Source organism: Hippocampus bargibanti, linkage group LG02, assembly GCF_051943395.1.
Source record: "Hippocampus bargibanti isolate YZ-2025 linkage group LG02, ASM5194339v1, whole genome shotgun sequence".
In the NCBI taxonomy this organism is placed as follows: domain Eukaryota; kingdom Metazoa; phylum Chordata; class Actinopteri; order Syngnathiformes; family Syngnathidae; genus Hippocampus; species Hippocampus bargibanti.
In genome coordinates this window covers 36,071,616-36,096,615 of record NC_142735.1, presented here as the reverse complement: position 1 = coordinate 36,096,615, position 25,000 = coordinate 36,071,616, and the positions used below count along the sequence as shown (strand labels likewise).

General features: G+C 40.4%; 1 protein-coding gene across 3 annotated transcripts in view; it reads right to left on the bottom strand.

Annotated features, from left to right (window-relative positions):
* LOC148902561 (uncharacterized) overlaps positions 1-25,000 on the bottom strand; it is an 84,726-nt gene that overhangs the window by 28,492 nt on the left and 31,234 nt on the right. For all 3 annotated transcript variants that reach the window (XM_088991196.1, XM_088991194.1, XM_088991195.1), the window contains exons 4-5: positions 16,921-17,093; positions 720-867 (exon numbers count right to left, since the gene is read on the bottom strand). In XM_088991196.1, the coding sequence (XP_088847322.1) occupies positions 720-867; positions 16,921-17,093 (321 nt within the window). The remainder of the gene's footprint in view (positions 1-719; positions 868-16,920; positions 17,094-25,000) is intronic.

Below are 25,000 nucleotides of genomic sequence, written 5' to 3'. Positions count from 1 at the left end.
TGTAGACTGCAAGGTTAAAATATCCCATCAATCAGGCTCCACAAATAACCGCCACAAGCCATCTGTTCACTTGATGCAAAAAGCTATCAACCCAGCTAAACGGAACACAATTGATGAGGAACTAGATAAAATTATCATAGAGAAAGCACCTACAAGGGATCATTCTTCAAGATGGTAAAAGAAGAAGGTTACGTTCCTCATCAAGTGTTTCATGTTGATGAAAGCGGCCACTCCATTCCATCAAGTCATCGCCGACCATCACAAAGGTCAATAAAACGACTTTATTATACGGTATAGTTTATTTCTTTAATTATAATACCATAGCACATTTATGATACATAAAAGAAGGTATATTTTTCTTGGATAAGAAACGAAACGTCCGACACCTTCAAAGAAGTACAGATGACGGCTGAAGAAACTTTTTCATCGATATATTTGGTGTAGTTTTAAGACTTAGAAAATTAGAAAGTCAAAAATTATGTTTTATGGGAACCTGGGAACGGATTATTCTCCTTTTAATGGTTTCCTATGGGACATTAATTTTTGGGATAAACACTTTTCGCCTTACACACTCTGTCTGGGAACCAATTAAGTTTGTAAGCCAAGGTATCACTGTCCTGACATCCTGGTTAGTGTTGTGTCTGCGAGATCTTGTGTATTTGTCTTGTGCCGCCGCCAACGGGCGAGTGGACGGTGTCATCTGCCATGCTGACATTTACCTTTTACTTGAGAGAATATAACCGCGGCCACTTGATGTTGTTCCAATGTAGCGTAAGAGGAATCCAAATGCAAAGGTTGCGTCTCCACGGGTTGCCTTGTTGTTTACACTTTCCGAGCAGATGTTCCGTTGCGTCGGGCCTTTTCTCTCTGACAAGAATGAAAAACAAGTAGTCCTCTTTTCAATTTCAATCAACTGAAAGGTGAAATAAGAAAGACAAATAATAATAACACATTTCATTCATAAGTGCCTTTCAACACGGATGTAACTCAAATACAGTAAAGTCTCGTTATATCGATAGTACTGCTTATTACGATACTATTTCTATGAACGCAAGGAGAAAATTTAAATGCCGCAGGATGGGATATATCGATAGTCCGGTTATATCGATATTTTTTCCGACTCCCGAGAATATCGATATAACCAGACTTTACTGTAGATAGAACGCTAGCTAGCTAACTAATAGATAGCCAATACCCAGTGAGCTAGATAGCTAGCTAGATAGCTATATAGCCAGCCAGATAGCTAATCGATAGCGAGCCAGCTAGACGATAGATAGCTAGCTTGCTAGATAGATAGCCAGATAACTAGATAGATAGCCAGCTAGCTAGCTATGTTGACCATAAAATAAAGACAAATAATCATATCTAAATGCACCATTGATTATTATTATTATTAGTAGTAGTAGTAGTAGTAGTAGTAGTACTAGTAGTATTATTGGTACTATTGGTACTATTGATACTATTATTATTATCATTATCATTATTATTATATATTTATTTATTTGCTTGTTCATTTACTATGTATTTCTTTATTTGTTTGGGAATGTGATATTCGCAAAAGGTAAAAGCACATTGATAAGTAGGTGTGTCCAACATTAAACGTTGTCACTCGCTGAGGAAATACAGTGATAACTCACGAACTTCATTGGTTCCAAGAAAGTGTGTGTAACGCAAAAAGTGTGTATTCCAAACATTAATTTCCCATAGGAAACCATTAAAATGAGAATAATCCGTTGCCAGGTCCCGATAAAACATAATTTTCAACAAAATAAGCCTGAAAACTACACACAATATACCTTATTTCATGTATAATACATTTGCTAATGTATTGTAATAAAATAAATAAACTGCACTATGTAATAAAGTCATTTTGTTTACCTTTGTAATGGTCGTTGATGGCTTGATGGAATGGATAGCTTTTTTTGCATAAAGTGTCTCAAGGAGCTCTGGGTTGTACATCTTAGAGGTTGTCATATTGCAACAGATGCAGACAGACACACAAAAACTTCACGAATAGTTGGTTCCCTTGCTTGTATGTCTTCTTCAAATTGTACGGATGGCTTGTGCGGGTTATTTGTGGAGCCTGATTGATGGGATAGTTTAACCTTGCAGTCTACCCTCTGCCTTTGAACTGTCAATAAAGTGGAAACAAGTCCAAATTTCACTGTGTTTTCTATCCATTTTCTCACCATTTCACTTTTGTTTTTTTTTTTTGTTTCAAGCTCTGTCGTCTCCCTTTCGTGTGTGTGTGTGTTTCTGTTTCTGTAACCCCTCCCCCCGCCCACTGCTGCGTGTGTCCTACATTAACCGTTGTCGTTCGCTGAGGAACTATAGTGATGCCAAAGCTTGCCCGGCCTGCATAAATGTTTCAAAAACAATCTCCTTTGGGATCAGATTGCTTTCTGAGAGGTAGACTTTGAAATGAGGGTCTGGTGTTTAAAGCGCAGCCTCACTTCAGGAGCTCGGATGCTTGAGAGAAGCTCAGAGCGAAGCAGGGCTTTGAGGACAACATATGCCTCGCGGCTTCATTTTTATTATTGAAGGATTTAGATGTTTAGAAGAAGGAAGAGGAAATGCTGCCAACATCGTTGAAAGTTTTCTTTTTTCGCCGTTAACAGAAAGTGGCTGCAAACGTGAGATGAGATTGTCTTCTACCTTGTAAAAAAAGGACTTGAGTGAACCCCAATTTCCCAGATCGGAAAGTATTTTTTTTTTTTATCTTCTTGACAGCAGACCACCAGACGAGACTCTCTCTCAATGTATTTTTCGACACTCTTTCCATCCAATCATTAGACTTTCTTGTCACGATCCGTGCAAAGCGAATAATGTTGGTTCCCAGAAAGAGTGTGTAAGGCGAAAAGATTTTCTTCCAAACATTAATTTCTCATAGGAAACCATTAAAAGTGAGAATAATCAGTTTCCAGGTCCCCATAAAGCATAATTTTCTAAGCCTTAAAACTACACAAAATATACCTTATTGTATGTATAATAAATGTGATATTGTATGGTAATTAAAGAAATAAACTGTACCGTATAATAAAGTGGTTTTATTGACCTTTGTGATGGTCATTTAGGGCTTCATGGAATGGAGTGACCAGTTTCATCAGCATTAAACACTTGATGAGGAACGTAGCCTTCTTCTTTCACCATCTTGAGGAATGATCCCTTGTCGGTGCTTTCTCTGCGATCATTTTACCTAGTTCCTCATCAATTGTGCTCTGTTTAGCTGGGTTGATAGCTTTTTGCATCAAGTGTACAGATGGCTTGTGTGGGTTATTTGTGGAGCCTGATTGATGGGATAGTTTAACCTTGCAGTCTACACTCTGCCTGAGAACTATCAAAGTTGAAACTCTCTCACTGTTGTCTGCCTGTCTCTTTAATGTTTAAACCACCTCCCCTCACTGCTGCGTTCTTGACCAATCACGTGGCATTAACCGAAGATTGGGGGCGTGGAATAGAGGACAAAAACAGTAGGCTGCCATTTTCTTGTTAGGAGAACGGGCTCATCACACATTGTGGCGCTCCGTGTGTATCCCGAAAAATAGTTTGTATTCCAAGGTAAAATCTTCATAAATGTAACATTCGTAAAGCGAAAAGTTCGTAAGCCAAGGGGTTCGTAAAGCAAGGTATCACTGTACTTATAAAACCATAAGACCAAGAGAAAAAGGGGCAGAAAATGATGAGATTTCCTATCCACTAAGGGTGTACCTGTTCCAGGGGACCAAGATGTAATGTTGTTTAGCAACGCTTCATATCGCAGCGAGCAAAGAGGGGCCAGTGCCCAGACGGCGACCTCTGCCCCTCCCTCCCATGCTTCCTCATATCATCCTTATTACCACGGTTGCCTAGTGCCTGAAAATGCAGTATTTCATTTTAAAAAGTTCAGCACTAAATCATAGTTTTCAGCCTTCAGATGAAATCCGGGCTTATATGTCATCTCTAAGCAAAACAGATGAGTGAGCTCATTTTAAGTCCGGTCACCATCATACTCCTGCCACTTCCACTTTCAGGACTTGTAAAGAAGCAGAATCATCTTTATTGGCCAAGTATGTAGAACATACAAGGAATTTGTCTCCGGTAGAACACGCTGCACTAGTATCATCATCGAAAAATTGCACTATGTAGTTCTATTTGGGTTACTGTTTAAAGACTTAATGGCGACGCGGGAAGAAGCTGTTTAAAGGACAACCGACGGGCCCGAGAGGCAACGTAGATTTGAAGTCGGTCAGACAGATGGGGGGGTGTAAGGTTATGGATGGTTTTAGATGTAAACAGAAGTATGTATCTTGAACCATCGATGAAAAGGTTCCAATATGAGGTCTTTGATACTCTCTACTAACCCTGTGGCGTTCACTACGTGATATTCTGTGTGTGAAAGGGGAGTAAAAGAAGTGATTTTCATAAAACAGCTAAATCCTTCACTAAACCGATATGGTGGTGTGAGGTGCTTAGGCAACATAGGATTAGTAATGCTGATGACGTGATACCGGAGCAATCAGGCCAGTCGTGAGTCAGGACAATAGGAACAATCAGTGGAGCCGCAGGGATCAGTCCTCTGCTCCCCCCAACCTGAGAGCAGGGACCTATCATATCAGAGTCCGGCACCACCATGTCTGGACAGTAGGGAAACATATAAAGGGCTTAAACTACCAGTAAGACTTTAGTTTGCTGGCAAAGTTTCTTGGATAAGAAGCGAAACGTCCGACACCTTCAAAGAAGTACAGATGACGGCTGAAGAAACCTTTTCATCGATGGACCACTCCTGTACGACTGAGAGCTTACACAGACGTATGTATCTTGAAATCAATATGAAGTTTAGCAGGGAGCCAGTGGAGCTGCTGGAGGATAGGAGTGATGTGGTGAAAGGAGGGGGTTTTAGTGATAATCCGGGCAGAGGAATTTTGGACTAGTTGGAGTTTATGGAGAAATTTTTGATTGCCCCCCCGAAAAGAAGTGAGTTACAATAATCGATACGGGAAGTAAGTACGAGACTGTGGATAAGGATAGCAGTGGTGTGAGGAGTGAGAGAAGGACGGAGACGATTGACATGTTATTTATATGGGAGTGAAAAGATAGTGGGGTACAGTCATACCTCGGTTTTCGACCACAATCCGTTTCAGAAACCTGTTCGAAACCCGATTTGTTCAAAAACAGAAACAGCACTTTCCATTAAAATCAATGTAAAAAATCTTATTCCGTTCAAGGTCTAGAAAACAACTTTTTAACTATTTCACAGCATAAACCGGATAATCTCATTCTGATTCTGATTCTGATAAAAACTTAATAGTAGAGCAGGTCATGTGTAAAATTCTATAAAAACAAACTGTAATGTTTTATTTTCACACATTATTAACATCAACATTAACATCTGTACATAAAAATATCTCTCTCTGTCTGCCACGAGGCGTGTTGGCACCTATCCCAGATGTCTTTGGGCAGTAAGCGGGGGACATCCTGAACTTGTTGCTCACCAATCACAGGGCACACTAACTTTTCAAACCATCCTCTGCTTGCTTTAAAAATCATACTTATTAATGCGTCGGTCACAATGAGGAAGACGTGACACGTAAGGAAGTGAAGGACGCGAAGGGTAGTCGAGTGATGCATTCAGGTGCACTCAGTTTGGTTGAGAACCGAATTTCGGTTGTATACCGGGGCATAAAAAATATGACATTTTCCGTTGAAAACCGAATGGGATGAGAACCGAGAGGTTCGAAAACCGAGGTTTGACTGTATAGAGTATGGCTCCTGAGAGGGCAAAATTCCAAAGAGATGAACACAGTTCTCCTGATCACCCAAGTAGAGGATCTCTGAGTTCATAGAAAAACCCCCTAACAAAAAAAAAAAGTCAGGTCATCCTTCCAGCAAGAGGAGAAATATATCTGGTATCCACTTGGGGGTTTTAATGGTAGTACTTGGCCAACAGGCAGATGGAACCGAGAAACCTACTCTCCCAGGATTAATTAAAACTATCCCTACAGCCTAATCATTGGAAGCATTTGTCATGTCATGCTCAGCGGGCCTGCGGGACAAGTAGAAATGAGTCATGGAGTCAGTCCAGACAAGGTTTCTTCATTCTATGCGTATAGCGGCGCTCCTATTCTCTTTCTTCCTCACTGGCTGGCTTGTTGCTTCATTTAAACGATCCAATCTTGTTCGGAAAGGCGGTAATTGGAAATAGGCTCGGAGATAAAGTGCTATGAAACGAGCCGAGAGACGCCACGGACAAGGTAAATGACGGACGGAGTTTGAAAATTGTTACGATGCGACTGAAAACATTTGCATCATTTTGATGCTAATGTTAAGCGACTCGGAAAGAAGTTGGAAGGCTTTTGTTATCATTGTGTCGTGGGCGTGTCGTGAAGTCATCGTGCCAATCAAAACTAAATATTTAAATCATTGATTGGCAGACGATGTGCAAGAATGTGTCCACTCCAGTGCCATTGTCACTCAAATTGCAGGACCCACAGAATACAGTGATACGTTGGATTACGAATTTAATTGGTTCCCAGACAGAGTGTGCAAAGCGAAAAGTGTGGATCCCAAAAATTAATTTACCATAGGAAACCATTAAAATGAGAATAATCTGTTCCCAGTTCCCCATAAAACATCATTTTCTACTTTCTAATTTTCTAAGCCTTAAAACTACACAGAATATACCCTATTTTATGTATAATAATGTGCTATGGTATTAAAATTAAAGAAATAAACTGTACTATATAATAAAGTCGTTTTATTGACCTTTGTGATGGTCGTTGATGTGTGGCCGCTTTCATCAGCATTAAACACTTGATGAGGAACGTAACCTTCTTCTTTCACCATCTTGAGGAACGATCCCTTGTAGGTGCTTTCTCTGCGATAATTTTACCTACTTCCTCATCAATTGTGTTCTGTTTAGCTAGGTTGATAGCATTTTGCATCAAGTGTACAGATGGCTTGTGCGGGTTATTTGTGGAGCCTGATTGATGGGAATTTTAACCTTGCAGTCTACACTCTGCCTTTGAACTATCAAAGTTGAAATCCATTTTGTCACTCTCTCTCTCTGTCGTCTGCATGTCTCTTTCATGTTTAAACCACCTCCCCTCACTGCTGCGTTCTTGACCAATCACTTGGCTTTAATCGAAGACTGGGGGCGGGGAATAGAGGACAAAATAAGTCAGCTGCCATTTTGTTGTTAGGCGAACGGGCTCGCTCGCGAACGTCACATCACTCATTGTGGCAGCTCCGTGTGTATCCCGAAAAATAGTTTGTCTGCCAAGGTAAAATTGTAATAAATTTAACGTTCGTAAATCGAAACGTTTGTAAGCCAAGGGGTTTATAAACCGAGGTATCACTGTACGGCATGTACATCATTTGCTTTTGTGCAAAATGTGCACCGGTGTTGAAAGCAAATATAAATGATTAGCAACGCTTTCATTTCGATGCTGTGAGGGAGCACATAGAAAGTCAATAAAATGCAATATAAGCATCATTACAACAAATGTATTCAAGACAAATCTCTCTGTGAAGTCAATAAATGCAATTGAAATAGCACTGCTGGCTTTGTGCAATGATAATTTGCAATGATTATTTGTTTTTGGGGGGGGGGGGCAAAATGTGACACGTAAATATCTTCCATCGTGTTTTAATGAAAAGCAACGCAAGTCATTTATTTTAATTATGGAACTATGCCTAATTAAATTGCTTTTTCCTTTTTCATTTATATCAGGGACTAGTCTGCTATAAGGTGGGGAGAGGGAGACGAGTGGATTAGCATTCACATAACTTGTTTAAAAAATGGCAATTAAAAAAGACCAACAGGAGAGAACAATAAGAGAAAAAAATGTAATTATGTTTGCAAGGAATGGTATGACAAAAATATTTTCAATCCTTATTTTTAACAACAACACTGAAAATTTGATCAGGTACAAAACACAGAAGGAAAATCGTTGTTTGTTCTGTAAGGCGCTGGTAAATGAAAGGTATTATTATTATTATTATTATTATTATTATTATTATTATTATTATATTTGTAAATTATGTACTGCTATGAGAAAAACTGATTATTTCACTGGGGCATGATATTAATTCCTTATTTTTCAAACTTTTTTGAGACCAGGCACATTTTACGGGACACCACTGCCTGAAAATGTGAAGAAAAAAAAGCTTATTTAGACAGTTAAGTGTGATATTAACCCATTCACTGTCATTCCTGAATTTATTCAGTTTATTTATACAGTTTATTTCCTTAATTGCAATACAATGCCACATTTATGATACATAGTAGGTGTATTTTGTGTAGTTTTAAGGCTTATTTAGTAGACATTTATGTTTTATGGGGACCAGGGAACGGATTATTCTCATTTTAATGGTTTCTTATGGGAAATATATGTTTGGCAGGTGAACTTTTCACCTAACACACACTTTCTGGGAACCAATTAATTTGTAAGCTGAGGTATCACTGTTTGACATAGAGCACCATTCCCTATTTAGTTCGGGGTTTTTTTTTTTCTTGTTTGGGTGCCGATAAAGAGCTGGCCAAACGTCTGGCAATGTTTTTTCCCTTCCACAAAGGCACAGCATTTCCCTTTATTCATTTTAGCGCTTTGTTCCAGCTTCAGCTGTTGTTAAAGCGCTACATAAACCAATATGTATGTATTGCATTGTATTTTGGACAGCCGCCCTCATTTCAAGCTCATATAAATCCAGTCCCATGTAGTTTAGGAATTAACTTTTTTTTTGATGAGATAAGAGTATGATTTCTTACGCTGCATGGAATGCTAATTTTTATATAAAACTCAATATTCTGTGGGTCCTGGAATTTCAGTGACAATGACAAAAAGCGTTGCAGCTGAAGCGTTGGAGGGCTTGTGCACTTCAAATACAGTGATACCTCGGTTTACGAATCCCTTGGCTTACAAACTTTTCGGTATACAAACGTTAAATTAATGAAAATTTTACCTTGGCCTACGAACTATTTTTCGGGATACACGTGGAGTTGCCACAATGAGTGATGTGTCGTTCGCGAACAAGCCCGTTAAAGGCAGAGTGTTGACTGTATAACCCGCACAAGCCATCTGTACACTTGATGCAAAAAGCAATCAACCCAGCTAAACAGAACACAATTGATGAGGAACTAGGTAAAATTATTGCAGCGAAAGCACCTCCAAGGGATCATTCCTCAAGATGGTGAAAGAAGAAGGCTACGATCCTCATCAAGCGTTTAACGCTGATGAAAGCGGCCACTCCATTCCATTCAGCCATCAACGACCATCACAAAGGAAATGAAAACAACTTTATTATACAGTACAGTTTATTTCCTTAATTATAATATCATAGCACATTTATTATACATAAAATAAGGTATATTTTGTGTAGTTTTAAGGCTTAGAAAATTAGAAAGGAGAAAATTGTGTTTTATGGGGACCTGGGAACGGATTATTTTCATTTTTATGGTTTCTACGGGAAATAAATTTTTGGGATCCACACTTTTCACCTTACACACTCTGTCTGGGAACCAATTAAGTTTGTAAGCCAATGTATCACTGTACATTGATTGTCAATATAAAATAAATTATTTAGTGGAGTGTAGGATGACTGCCCCTCCCTCCTTTGGTATGTAGGTTGATCTACATCCCCTTATAAAAGGATAAAAGTGTCCGAAAAATAGACAGCTTAAGAAAAGGGTGGACTCAGTCCAGTCGTTGTCAATCAGCAATGGCCAAAATGATGAGGACAATGGACAAAGTTGGAAAACAAACGTGGGAAAGAATGACTGGAGTCAGTGGCATGACAATAAACTGGCAATGAGGCAAACCGAGACGCGAGGTTAAGCACAAGAGCTAATCGGGAATAACAAGACTCGTGAGGAAAATGCGACGAGGAGCAGGTGAGCAGAAAAACGGGGGTGGAAGGGTATGGGGGGTATGGGGGGAAATGACAGAAGCAGCTTCTGCTGGAAGCGTCAATACCAGATTGTTTATGACTGACAACTCACGCTTAGAATACCCCAAAGGTGAAATGTTGTACATTAATCACTGAATCCATGGCTACCAGCCAAAGACCAATTTGATTTTCTTTCTGGTCTAATAAACATTGAGTTAATAGGTACTGATGCATGCTACACACAAACACAAACACACACACACACACACACACACACTATAGATATGAGTTGCTATATTAGACAGATGGAGGAAAAGCTTGTAGCTGCCTCTTTTGTCCTATTTTGTCTCCCAAAGTAGGTTGTTTGCTATTTAATTGGATCTTTTGCATATCATAGTAGCAAATCACATTGGTGCAGCAGGAGGGGTGGCGGTGGGGTGGTCGGCCCAGGAAAAGCAACAAGGTTAACAAGGACATGGGGACTTTCAAAATTTCAATTCTGTTCTTTTTATGAATACACAACCTGGTCCACACAGCCAGGATCGACAGCAGTGACATTGGGGATTTCATTCGGGTTTGAAAAGTGAAGTCGGATGTTGACTAAGAGGGCCGAGGTAGTCCACGCTGAAGGGGTCTCACTCCCTGAAGGAACAATAGCAGACAGCTACAAGTACCTCAGTATACCACAAGCAGCCAATGGCAACCTCAAACTGGCAACAAGGAACCGGTCTACGGCCATCTGGAGGTACCAGAGCAAGGGTGTCAAACTCTGGTCCTCGAGGGCCGCCGTCCAACATGTTTTCCAAGTCTCCCTATTGCAACGCACCTGATTCAAGGGAACGGGCTCATGTCAGACTTCCGCAGAGCTTGCTGATTAGCCGATCATTAGAATCAGGTGTTTCCATTGAGCCCGTTCCCTTGCGTTGCAACAGGGAGACTTGGAAAACATGTCGGACGGCGGCCCTCGAGGACCGGATTTTGACACCCCTGCTCCAGAGAGTTAGTTAGAAGGAATGGATAGAACAAGACCTGGGCAATGAACAGCTTTGGCCTGCCAGTGATCAGAAAGGAAGCGATTCAGACCACAGATGTTAAGACCCAAAAGCTCTGAAGCATTCATAGAAGGTTTCAAATCCAGCACCCTGAGACTACGCCAGCGGTAATGAAGGAGTACGGGGCAATGTCCAGGAAGAAACATCCAAGCTCCATTATTCCATCAAGCAGAAGGCTCCAACGGATGACTTCCTCAGAGAATGTCTCAGACAATGGGGAACAGAGGATGAGGTGCTGGAAGAGGGACAATCATGGGAGGAAAAGCCCTACCACCGAACCATAACCGAAGTGGCTGATCTCAAGAAGTCCTATCAGTGGCTAGAGAGGGCTGGCCTAAAGGACAGCACAGAGGCCCTCGTCCTGGATGCTCAGGGCCTGCTCCAGGATGGGTGCCTCTGTGCTGAACCGTCGAGGCCCATACATACCACCCCAGACAAGACCCAAGGTGTCAGTTGTGCAAAGAGTCGCCTGAGACAATCCAACACATAACTCTCGGGTCTAAGATACGGGCAGCGATAGCTTACATGGTGCGCCTCAACCAGGTGGCTGGCATAGTCTACCAAAACATCTATGTGGAGTTTGGACTGGAAACCCCAAAGTCAAAATTGGAAACACCTCCAAAGGTGGTAGAGAATGACCGAGCAAAGATCCTGTGGGACTTCCAGATACAGACTGACAAGATGGTAATGGAAAACCAACCAGCTATTGTGCTTAAAAGGAAGGCCATTGTTGTGGGTGTTGCAGTCCTGAGTGATGAAAACAGCGGAAACAAGGAACACGAGAAACTAGAGAGATACCAATGGCTCAGAGAGGAGCTGGAGAGAGCCTGGAAGGTAAAGGTGGCAGTCTTGCCTGTGGTGGTTGCAACAGATACCGGGAACAACATCAGATATCTCAGTCCAGAAAAGCACAGCTGGGAACAGCAAGGATATTGCGCAGAACCCTCAAGGTTCCTGGCCTCTGGTAGTGGACCTGAGCTAAAATGGGGGACAGACACTACACAAGGGGGTGATGAAGATTGTTTATACACAAAAACATGCACAAACACACACACACATTCCTGTTTCAATGTCACACACACATTCCTGTTTCAATGATTAAAAACTGAAATAACAGCAGGAGTGAGGTTTCTGAATGGGTACATTCAAAGTCCTCACCCCTTTCGTGAATTTGGTTTAAATATCGTTTTACTTTTTGTGGTATGAACTTTTTCCTCTCATTAACTACGCACACACACACACACAGTGAGTCAAAAGTGTGTGTATCCAAGTGAAATGAAAATACACACCAAAAAAATCAATTTGGGTGAATTTGTGAGGACCTTTCTGAAACTTTACCCGATGCATATATAGACCCTCGAGAAGCCTTTAGAATGAAAAACTTGTGAGGACCGACTAAAAGGTCCTCACTTGTCAAAAATGTCCTCATTACATATGGTATAAAATGTGAGTGGTCCTCACAAGACTAGTCATACAAACACACACACACACACACACACACATACACATTTTTGTTACATGGTGGGGACTAGAAACACACACACACACATACACATTTTTGTTACATGGTGGGGACTAGAAACACACACACACACACACACACACACACATTCAAGGCGAATACAAATTGGGAGTTGTGAATGACAGTGATTGCAGCAGTTGTACCTAGCACATTGACATGTGATGACAGCGGAGACAATGATAAAAAAAACTGTGAGATAGGAGAGAAAATCAGCTGAGATTGTTGCTATCAGAGACGGCGGTGTCTGGTTTGAATGAGCCTCACTCAGACCTGTTTCAGAATATCTAAAATGGAATGTGAAATACAAGCTTTCATGCAGAGATTGGAGGAGAATATGTGCCCGCGCATTTGAATTCCATATGAGAGAGTAGCGTCTGCATGATAATGTCAAGATTAGATGGAGAAATCCATGCTGGAAAAAGAATATTGATGCATCAGAGAAATAGATGAACTGATATCACATGGTTTTGAATTTCCTGTGCGGCGTTATTAGTATGGCAAGTCCAGTGCAAATTGAAAATTTGAATAATGATGCAATAGATGTTACATGAAAGAAACTTGAATCAATTGATTTAATCTCAATGTATCTATTCATAAGAAAGAATGAAATATGAATGAAATAAGGGAAAGAGCCTATACTGGAAATGGAGAGGAGGTTCTTTGGACAATTATTGGACAACCAACTGACAAATTTCCTGTGAATAACATGCACGTCAGCATAATATGACAACAGCACCCTCCCCAAAAAAACACTGCTGAAGCATATTTAATAGTACATGTGTATAATACAGTCATTTGGTGGCATCCTTTATTATACTGGTCACAGTATTTTGCATGTGTTTATTTATTTATTTGTATTATTTTTTATTAATAATAATAATACATTTCATTTCTAAGTGCCTTTCAAAACTCTCAAGGACACTTTACATTCACAGGATATTAATTGTTATAAGTGTTTATTATTTTATTTTTTATTATTTTGTTATTATTGTGTAATAATTTTTATTACTTTTTATCAGTTTTTATTAATTTGTAAATACATACATACATACATATGTACGTACATACGTTGGCCTTATGCTATACGTATGAAAAATACATTAAAATAAATCCAAATTAATACAAATTAATAAAAACTAATAAAAATTACAAAATAATCCAAAATAATACATACATACATACGTATGTATGTATGTATGTATGTATTTACTTATTGATGAATGTATTTATTTATTGATGTATGTATTTATTTATTGATGTATGTATTTGTTTGATCATTTATTTATTTATTTATTTATTCATTCATTTATTTATTGCCGATGACAGAGCTTGAAACAAAAAAAAAAACTAAAGTGAAAATGGATAGAAAACACACTGAAATTTGGACTCGTTTCAACTTTATTGATAGTTCACAGGCACAGTGTAGATTGCAAGGTTAAAAAAAATCCTATCAATCAAGCTCCACAAATAACCCGCACAAGCCATCTGTACAATTTCAAGAGAACATACAAGCAAGGATACCAGCTATTAATAAAGTTTCTAGTGTGTCTGCTTGCATCTGTTGCTATTGCAATATCACAACTTTCAAGATGTACAACCCAGAGCTCCTTGAGACACTTGATGCAAAAAGCTATCTATTCTATCAATAATAATAATCACACATTGTATTTATCAGTGACTTTCAAAGCCATCAACGACCATCAAAAAGTCTCTCAGTCGTACAGGAGTGGTCCATCGATGAAAAGGTTTCTTTAGCCGTCATCTGTACTTCTTTGAAGGTGTCGGACAATATATATATATAGGGCTGATACTACTAGTAAGACTTAAGTTCGCTGAAGAAGCATCTTGGATACGAAGCGAAACGTCCGACACCTTCAAAGAAGTACAGATGACGGCTGAAGAAACATTTTCATCGATAGACCATCAAAAAGGTAAACGAAACGGTTTTAATATACATTATAGTTTATTTCTTTAATCACAATATCATATCACATTTATTATACATAACATAAGGTATATTGTGTGTAGTTTTAAGGTTTATTTCGTTGAGAATTGTGTTTTACGGGGACCTGGGAACGGATTATTCTCATTTTAATGGTTTCCTATGGGAAATTAATGTTTGGAATACACACTTTTCGCTTTACACACTTTCTGGGAACCAATTAAGTTCTGGCCCTTGACAACATTCTCCTTGAATGATTGTCCTCGTACTCACTCACATTAGGGATGCGACGCATTTTACTTGAGTCTTTCGCTCGTGCGGCTTTGCACAATAGCGTGTGCTGAGATTGTGTTCGCTTATCAGTCGCCCGTGGCCCATCTTTGCTCTTCTGTGTCAAAACCGTGGCTTGTTGACTCCATGCTAACAATCGAACCATGCGAAACAAACTAGCCGGCCGCCTTAATCTTACAAATAGGAGGAAGCCCCTCCAAATGTCGCTCTCGGTCACCGGAGCAGAGCGGAGTTGAATCGCTCTTGTAATTAATGGTTCAATCTCCCTTGCCTTACTTTTAGATCTTATCTTTTCTGATAAGGAAACAGCTGCCTTATCAGCTGACAGCATCCACACTTGTATGAAGTTTGGAGCGCATTAGCCGCTGGAGCAGAACGGGGGGGGAAAAAAAAGCAGTGAGCTAGGTTTGAGCTCGGCCTTAGATAGATAATCCTTTGTCGCAATATATGAATTTCATCTCAGTCCAAAAGAGAGCATTTGTGGTCCAAGTCTCACCTCCGCTTGTCCTACGATCTGCTCTTTGTTGTTAGCGCAACAAGGAATTCTCACTAGTCTGCGATGAGTGATAGAAGGTAAGAGAAAAGCGGATTTACGTGCGAGACTCTGAAATTAGCTTCATATCCAGCTTTCATTTTCATCTTAGAAGTCGACTATGGGTCTATTTTCTTCCAAGATGAAAATTTGAGATCGGAGCCTTTGTCTTCTTAAAGGACAAGTGACGTCTCCGGACAAGTTGTGTCCATCATTTGTAAAATGGCTTCAAATGACTTCTACTGAGCGTATTTGACAAAGATTCCACCGCATATTTTACCTTTTAAGACTGGCGCCAGAGAAAACAAGGTAAAAGATTGCCGCGAGGACAAATTCTCTAGTATTGACAAATGCAATCGAATTTTTGTTGAGGGCAAGATGCATCTGTGGAAGAGTACCCACGGGCGTACAAATATATGCGGACACAATTTAGGACAAAGTCGAGTCGAAAATGACCTTTACAGTATATTCTGTACACCCCAGCTGGCCAAAACGAGTTATCCATTATTTCAATGTTTGCTCCCTAAAGGTTGGGAAACATTGTTTTAAAAAAAGAAAACTTTGACTCCAACATAAAATCTGGTTATTTTCACATATCTGAGTGTAAAAAACGAGTGCTTAAACAAAGGATTTGCATTTCAGGTCGCAATGAAAATTCAATATTGGTAGAAGCATGATCGGCTGAAAGTCTACTTCTGTGTACGATCTCAGTCGTACAGGAGTGGTCCATCGATGAAAAGGTTTCTTGAAGGACAACCCACGTCTCCGGACAAGTTGTGTCCATAATTTGTAAAATGGCTTCAAATGACTTCGACTGAGCTTATTTTACAAATATTCCACCGCATATAGCTATATTTTACGTGCTGAATATTGCGCAAGTCTTGTTTTTGAGTTGGTGACTAGGCCGTACGTGACGTCACTGAAAGAACGCCCCTGACTGAAAAAAAGACACATTGTAGCAGTCCTTCCATCACGTCAATGCATTTTGCTGTACTTGTTTGGTCTGAAAAACTCGTGTTGCACCAAAAAGCCACCAGAAGAGGGCGACCAAGCTCCATGGAAGGAATTTATCAGCCTGTGGAAACGGGCTGATTAATTCCTTACACGGAGCTTTGTCGCCATTTTCTGCCTCTTTTTTGGATACATTTTTGGATCCGTTTCCCCCCAATGTTGCCTCGATATGTATGCTTTCCTCTTCAGAACTATTTGAATCATATTCATAACTGGATGTGTAACAAGAAAGCATCTTCTCCCAATCTGAAGCCATTGTTTTGATTCTGGAGCAATGCAAGACGTCTTGGCGTGACACCACGAACAAGGGGGCGGGACCTTCTGAAACTCGTCATCTCCGAGGTCATTTTGAAGCAGTTTTGGGACACTTGTGTGTTTTGCATTTGACTAAAAATATCAGCCTGCGTGTTTTTTGGTTATTTTCGATGCTATGAAACGTTTTTCTGATGTCAGTTAGGAAACAAAAAAATGGTGTCGGTTGTCCTTTAAGGGAGTGAGACCCCTTCAGTCTGGACTACCTCAGCTCTCTTATACAGTAAATGTCAGCCACACTGGCGCACACATAGCCTAATAGATTTGAGGAAAGTATTTTGCCTTGGTAATTATAACAATACAGACCATATCAACAACTACCAAACTATGAAAGAGACTTTTCAAAAATACATGAAAAACAATACAAAGTTGAGAGGAGCATGGTAGTACGGACCTTGGCAGATGTTGTATGTTCCAAGGTGGTCTCTTTCCCACCAGAGTACGACGTCAACCCTGAACTTGGAGAAAGATTGGAGGTGGGGTGGCACAGGTGACAAGGAGTGTGTCCGACAATGGGGGGAGGGGTCTCCCTTGCTGATGCAGTGGCTCAGGAGCCTGGCTTTGGGCCTGGACACAAAAAGTAGGATATAGGTGACCAAGAATCAGAATCAGAATCATCTCCTAGATGCTACGTGTAGCCCGTCCGTGGTGTTTTGCATGGTTTGCAATTCCACACAGTCACTATCCATTGACTCTAGATACAGTGTGCTAGCTCTGGCCAGTATGTTATTGTCACTAGCGGCTGGTGATACTATGATTGACTGGTGACTAGCCAAACATGTACCCAAAACAGGCCACCAACTCGAAATCTGATTGGTTAAAACAACAGATGTTATTAACAGAGTCATGGAGTCGTCCTTTGGTCTGCAGAACTGATTGTGAAGGGGTCCAGGTAGATTTATGACCCTGGTAACAAATGATGACTGAAATGTGATTGGTTAAATGCTTGAATACGAAAACACACATCTGGAAGAGGCACTACAGGGGAAAAGTAATGAAAGGAAGCTATGATTCAGATATTTGTAGGGCAGCAGAGAAGGCCTTACAGACCCTGACGTCCCGCCACTGCTTGGACGGCTCTGCAATGTACGTTTCTCAAAAGAAAAAACAGTGAACACGTAGAAAGTTTTTCTTTTCTGAGGCGTTATGAAAAGTTTGGAAGTTCTCGAATGTATCTCCGGTACTAGCACTTGTATCATGATAGCATCAAAACACCGCCATCGGTGAAATACTCTCCCACTTTAACATTTGACTGCTCCAGTCAAATGTTGACCTCTCGCATCTTAACACAGACCTTTTGCATTATTCATAAAGAGACCGCTTGTGATTAAAAATCAGGCGCTGCCTTGTGAGCACTATGAAATGTAATAATATAGTTAATCATATTCAAATCAATGTCACTGATTTTTGTACATTTTTTTGAAGGAAAGTCACTTTTAAATTCGATATTTCAATAAAAGCATTTCCAGAACAATTTGTTCCTGTGACTGATGTTCCAATGCGTACATATTCACACTCATATCAGTAATAATGAAGAATAATGAAATTACAATTCTTCCCTCATATTTCACTGTCATCTTTAGGCATCCATGATCCATCCGTCCATATTCCAGACAACGCTATCCTCATCGGGGTTGCGGGAAGGGTGCTGGAGCCTATCCCAGCTGTCTTCGGTCACTAGGCGGGGGACACCCTGAATTGGTTGCCAGCCAATCACAGATCTTTAGGCATTTTTATTGCCCATGTAGCAAAATGTATCCTTACACAGGTAACATCCGACTTACGACCGAGTTCCGTTCTGACCAAACGGTCGTAAGTCGAAATGGTTGTAAGTTGAAATGCATTCAAAATGTTGAATGGAGACTCGGAGGCTAAATGACATGCAACTGCCCCCCCCTATGGTGTCAACTCGCAGTAGATTGCTGTGAGAGTGTGTGACATGCTGCCTGGCCAAAATTGTCCTCCGCATTGCTAGCACGTTGCGGTCCCAGGCGTAGAATTAAAATTTAGTGTCTGGAGGTCATGGTCGTAAGTACGGGTGAATAATAATAACAATAATAAGTTTCATTTATAAGTGCCTTTCAAAACTCTCAAGGTCACTTTACTGTCCCAGGACAAGTTAGATAGCTAAATAGATAGCTAACTAGCCATATAGCGATATAGATAATAGCTAGCTAGCTATGTAGCTATATAGCTAATAGATAGATAGCCAGCTAGATAGCTAATAGATAGCAAATAAATAAACATAGAGACAAATAAATCAATTCATGCGTGCTTGACAAGGCGACTAAAAGACAAGATGCGGCCAAAACGAAGCTGGTCTTGTACTTGTAAAGAACCACTGAATGTCAAAGGATGAAGGATGGCCTCCATTGTCGTCTTTTTTTATCAGCTGTGGGATTACTCCAGTGAAATTTGTTCTAGTTTAAATACACCGAGGGGAAATTGGGATTTGTTTTTAACCCAAACCCGAGATTACGCCGCTTACTTACTCCGGTGTGCCTTATACACTGGAAAATACAATACTTATCATGTGACAGAGAAGTGCGCCTTGACATACTATGTAGATGGATGTACAGTGATACCTCGGTTTACGACCCCTTGGCTTACGAACTTTTCGGTTTACGAACGTTAAATTCATGAATGTTTTACCTTGGCATACAAACTATTTTTCGGGATACACACGAAGCTGCCACAATAAGAGTTGTGTCGTTTGCGAACGAGCCCGTTCTCCTCACAAGAAAATGGCAGCCGGCTTGTTTTTGTCCTCTATTCCCCACCCCAAGTCGTCGGTTAAAGCCACGTGATTGGCCAAGAACGCAGCAGTGAGGGGATGCGGTTTAAACATGAAAAAGACAGGCAGACGACAGAGAGAGAGTGACAAAATGGATTTCAACTTTGATAGGCAGAGTGTAGACTGCAAGGTCAAAATTCCCATCAATCAGGCTCCACAAATAACCCGCACAAGCCATCTGTACACTTGATGCAAAAAGCTATCAACCCAGCTAAACACAATTGATGAGGAACAAGGTAAAATTATCGCAGAGAAAGCACCTACAGGGGATCATCCCTCAAGATGGTGAAAGAAGAAGGCTACGTTCCTCATCAAGTGTTTAATATCGAGGAAACCGGCCACTCCATTCCATCAAGCCATCAACGACCATCACAAAGGTCAATAAAATGACTTTATTATACAGTACAGTTTATTCCTTTAATTATAATACCATAACACATTTTTATGCATAAAATAAGGTATATTTTGTGTAGTTTTAATGCTTATAAGTAGAAAATGATGTTTTATGGGGACCTGGGAACGGATTATTCTCATTTTAATGGTTTCCTATGGGACATTAATTTTTGGGATACACACTTTTCATCTTACACACTGCCTGGGAACCAATTAAGTTCGTAAGCCAAGGTATCACTGTACTGTAAAAGAGAATCCGTTAATCCTTCAAAATAAAACATTTTGATTCTGAAATAAAAAAACACGGAAAAATGTACGTTATTTTATTCATTATGTGTAGCCTGGTACCAATCCATGAGTTCTTCTATTAGTTCTTTTGTGACAAATGCAAGACTCTAAAATGTCTTCAAGTGTGATGATGAAAGCAAATGGTTGTTCGTCCACGTGTGCCCACCAACTAGCTAGTAAACGGTCCAGGGCGGATCCTGCCTCCTGCCCCAAGTGAGCTCGGATAGGCTGGAGCAAGCTCGCTGATAATCAGATAAGATGAATGGATGGATGTTATCATTTAATTGTCTGTTCGCTTCCTGCTTTTAAATGTGGGCAAAGCATCCACGAAACATCCTGATGAATTTCATGGAGGAAGATGAAATACAGAATACATATTCAAGGTTTATATAAATATGTTTAAGGCTTGTACAACCGATGAGAAGGTTTCTTCAGCCGTCATCAGTACTTGCTAGCTTTTAGGTGCATATGTGCTAGAGTACATATGCACCTAAAGCTAGCAACCACTCATTTGACGACAATGAGGTTAAAATCTTAGCGAAAGAACACAGATGGTTTGAAAGGGGAGTAAAAGAAGATATTTTCATAAAACAGCAAAAAACTTCACTAAATCACCATGGTGGGGTGAGGTTCAATTTGGATCCTTCCTACAACCGACTTCTTAGGCTACATTGGCTTAGTTTTGCTGTTGAGGTGATTGATACCAGATCACTGGACAATAGGGATATATATATATATAATATATAGCTATCCTCTGCTCCCCCCATATATCATATACCGCCACGTCTGGATATATATATATATATATATATATATATATATAGGGGGCAAAACTACCAGCAAAATATTTTAGTTGAAACGAAACGTCCGACACCTTCAAAGAAGTACAGATGACGTCTGAAGAAACCTTCTCATCGATGAACCACTCCTGTACGACTGAGGACTGAGAGCTTACACAGATGTAACCGACAGAGCTTGTGCGCCATCTTGTGCATTTTCTGGACCACTACATTGGAGTCCAGACTGCTCGAATTGATACGGAAGGACTTCCTTAATCGATTGCAAACATTTATGCTTTCCTCTTCAGAACTATTGGAATCATAGTCATAACTGGATGAGTGAGTAACAAGAAAGCTCTCAAGGTCTCTTTACAGTCAGTTCTTCTGTGGGTGAGCAGTGGCAGCCACTCGCGCCAGTCTTCACTCAATCAGGAAGTAACTCAAATCGATAGAAAGCTAGCTAGCTAACTAGCTGATAGTTAGCTAATATTAATAATAATCCATTTCATTTCTAGGCGCCTTTCAAGGACACTTTCCAGTCACAGGAACAGTTTTTTATTTGTGAGTGAGCAGTGGCAGCCACATGCGCCATCGTTCACGCAACCCGGAAGTAACTCAAATAGATAGAAAGTTAACTAGCTAGCTGATAGATAACTAATAATAATAATAATCCATTTCATTTCTAAGCGCCTTTCAAAACTCTCAAGGTCACTTTCCAGTCACATGATCAGGTTTTTCAGGAAGGAAGGAAGGAAGGAAGATGGATGGACGGATGGATGGATGGAAGAAAGAAGGATTGATGGACGGATGGGTGTATTGATGGATGGATGGAGGGATGGTGTGATGGATGGAAGGATGGATGGATTGAAGGAAGGATGAATGGTGGATGGATGGATGGACAGATGGATGGATGAATGGAAGGAGGGAAGGAATGATGAAAGGATGGATGGAGTGAAGAAAGCAAGAAAGGAATGAAGGATGGAAGGAAGGTTGGATGAATGAAAGGAAGGATGCATGGATGGAAGGATGGACAGGCTAGTCCTTCTTCATATTTCATATAACGTCTTTGAAAGCATGTTTAGTGACATTTTCCTAGCTTCGAAGTAATCTGTTGTGAATCCAGTCAATTGTAGAGCACCGAAGCCTCGTTTCCTCTCACTAAGTCATTTGTTGAAAAACAAAACTGTTTATTTCCTATTAAATTAGTTGTATTTTCATGTATTCAGATATATTAAAATACCTCATCACTTTTGCTCTCCTCACGTGGCGCATATTAGCATTAAGGCAATTTCAGTAGAAATGTCCTGTTGCTTTGTTAAGTACCACTGAATTTAATCAAATACATGTATGCCTATAGGGCCCTTTGCATGAATATAATCATTAATATCCTCCAGTGTTGTTGTGGTTGTCGGCGGGGGGTGCGCTGGGGTGCGCCGGGGTGGGTTGTGGTGGTGGTGGTGGTGATAATGGTGGTGGGCTGGGTGCGCATCCGTAAGGTTGACCTTGGCCACAGTGTCAAGTTATTTCTGAGTGAGCGTGAGGAAATAAAAGCCATCAAGCAGTAGCCAAGCCAATAAAACACACACACACATGTGCACACGAACACACACACACACACTTGTCAAAAATGTCCTCCTGTTCATGGTATAAAATGTAAAACATCAAAATCATCTGAACAGAAAAAATACAAAGTATCAAAAGAAGACCAAAAGTAAAAGTCCGCCAAGTTTAAACGAACACACGCACGCGATTGCAGACAAAGCATGCAACAAACAATGAACCGACACCGGATGGTCGTGCCGGGAGTCCTTTTAAGTGGGGTGATTAAAACGACCAGCACCTGCGAGGCTGCAGGCGGGGCCGACAGCGCCAACGAGATCATGACAGCATTACATTTGAAGACTAAAGCCTTTAGAATGAAAAACTTGTGAGGACCGGCTAAAATATCCTCACTTGTCAAAAATGTCCTCACTATGTATGGTATAAAAAGTTGGTGGTCCTCACAAGACTAGACATACAAACACAAACACACAAATTCCTGTTTCAATGGTTTGGTGAGGTCCGGATAACACCAGATAAGGAGTGAGGACAACAGTTGCTGATAAGTTTAGAGAAGAACTAGTGTTCCATTTGAAGACTAAATGTCAGCCCATTTCCCACTTAAACTTGTTGAAAAACAAAGCAATAAAAAGCGGACTTGAAACTGAAATAACAGCAGGAGTGAGGTTTCTGAAAGGGTTACATTCAAAGTCCTCACGCCTGTAGTAAATTTGGTTCAAATATCATTTGACTTTTGTGGTATGAACTTTTTCCTCTCATTAACCACGCACACACACACATATATATAAACACACTCAGTGTGCATATTTCCATCTTTAGCCGCAAGAATAAAAGAAATGCTGTGCCATGAGGTTAAAGATTGTTCCCAGCGGCTTCCCGTGCGCCGGCACATCCTGATCATGATGGCATTTCCCAGCAGAGCTCTCCCAGCGCATGATGATTCATCCACGTTAAACAGACACACGAGGGCTAACAAATCATCATACCTCCCATCCTCGAGTCTCATTTTGGCAGACTCGCTCCATCATTGACTCCGATCTATTCCGCTGATTGATGCAGCGGCGCAAGTCAAGTACTGCCATCATTTAAAGGACAACAGACACCATTTTTTTTTTTTGTTTCCTAACTGACATCAGAAAAACGTTTTATAGCATCTGAAATAGCCAAAGGCGGATATTTTGAATCAAATGCAAAACACCAATACAAATGAGTTCAAGTGTCGCAAAACTGCCACAAAATGAGCCTGGAACTGGTGATATTCGGAAAGCCCCGCCCCCCTTGTTCGTGACATCACGGCAGGATACTCCTTCACAAACTGCATTGCTCCAGAATCAAAACAATGGCTTCAGAGACTTCAGATTTGGAAAAAGATGCTTTCCTGTTACTCATCCAGTTATGAATAGGATTCAAATAGTTCTGAAGAGGAAAGCATACATGTTTGCAATCGATGAAAGAAGTCCTTCCGTGTCATTTTGAGGCATCTGGACTCTAATGTAGCACCCAGAAAATGTACAAGATGGCGCCCAAGCTCCGTTGGAAATGGGCTGATTTGTCTGCTGGGAATTTGTGTCAACTAGTATCAAATAGTAGTCTTGGTGCAACACACGATTCACCATCACATTATTTATGTGTTTTCCTTCTAATTTCGCTATCAACACAAAGTTTTCAGACCAAACAAAGCACCGCAAAATGCATTGTGTGTCGCTTTCTCGGTATAGGGGCGTTCCCTCCGTGACGTCACTTAGGGATCGTCATCAACTCGAAAAAAAGACTTCCTGTATATTCAGCGGCAAGCCTTAAAATGTAAAATCGAGCTATATGCGGTGGAATCTTTGTAAAATACGCTCAGTAGTTTTAAGGCTTATTTAGTAGAAAATTATGTTTTATGGGGACCTGGGAACGGATTGTTCTCATTTTAATGGTTTCCTATGGAAAATTAATGTTTGGAAGACACACTTTTCGCCTTACACACACTTTCGGGGAACCAATTAAGTTCGTAAGCTGAGGTATCACTGTATTGGATATTTATCAACACAAGATTTATAATGAATTAGAATGTTTTGAAAGAATTCCAATGTTAAAGAGTTTTTTTTCGTGTTTTTGAGAGATTCTTAATAGGACGGACGAGGGTAGAATTTTGAGCTACTACTATCATGATCATTTTGGTTTCATTACCAATACTTGGCTTTTGATGCAGGATGGAAATGCAGCTGACATTTCCCCGCAGCTTGGAAGAAAATGTCACATTTTTGGAAACAACATGAAAATATGCGGCTGGGCTGTGCAGGAAGCTCAAGGGAATGACCACCCACACACAAACACACGCAGCGAGTCAAAAGTGTGTGTATCCAAGTGGAATGAAAATACACACACAAAAATCATTTTGAGTGAATTTGTGAGGACCTTTCTGAAACTTTAACAGATAGAGACCCTCTAGAAGCCTTTACAATGAAAAACTTGTGAAGACCGTCCAAAAAGGTCCTCACTTGTCAAAAATGTCCTCACGACGTATGGTATAAAATGTTCGTGGTCCTCACAAGACTAGTCATACAAACACACACTCACATATTGGCATTTTCCGTTCTTATGGACTGAAGTACTGTAGGTCAGAATTAAAATATAGACCCGTGCTAAATAACTACAGTATTTTGAGGCTCGGT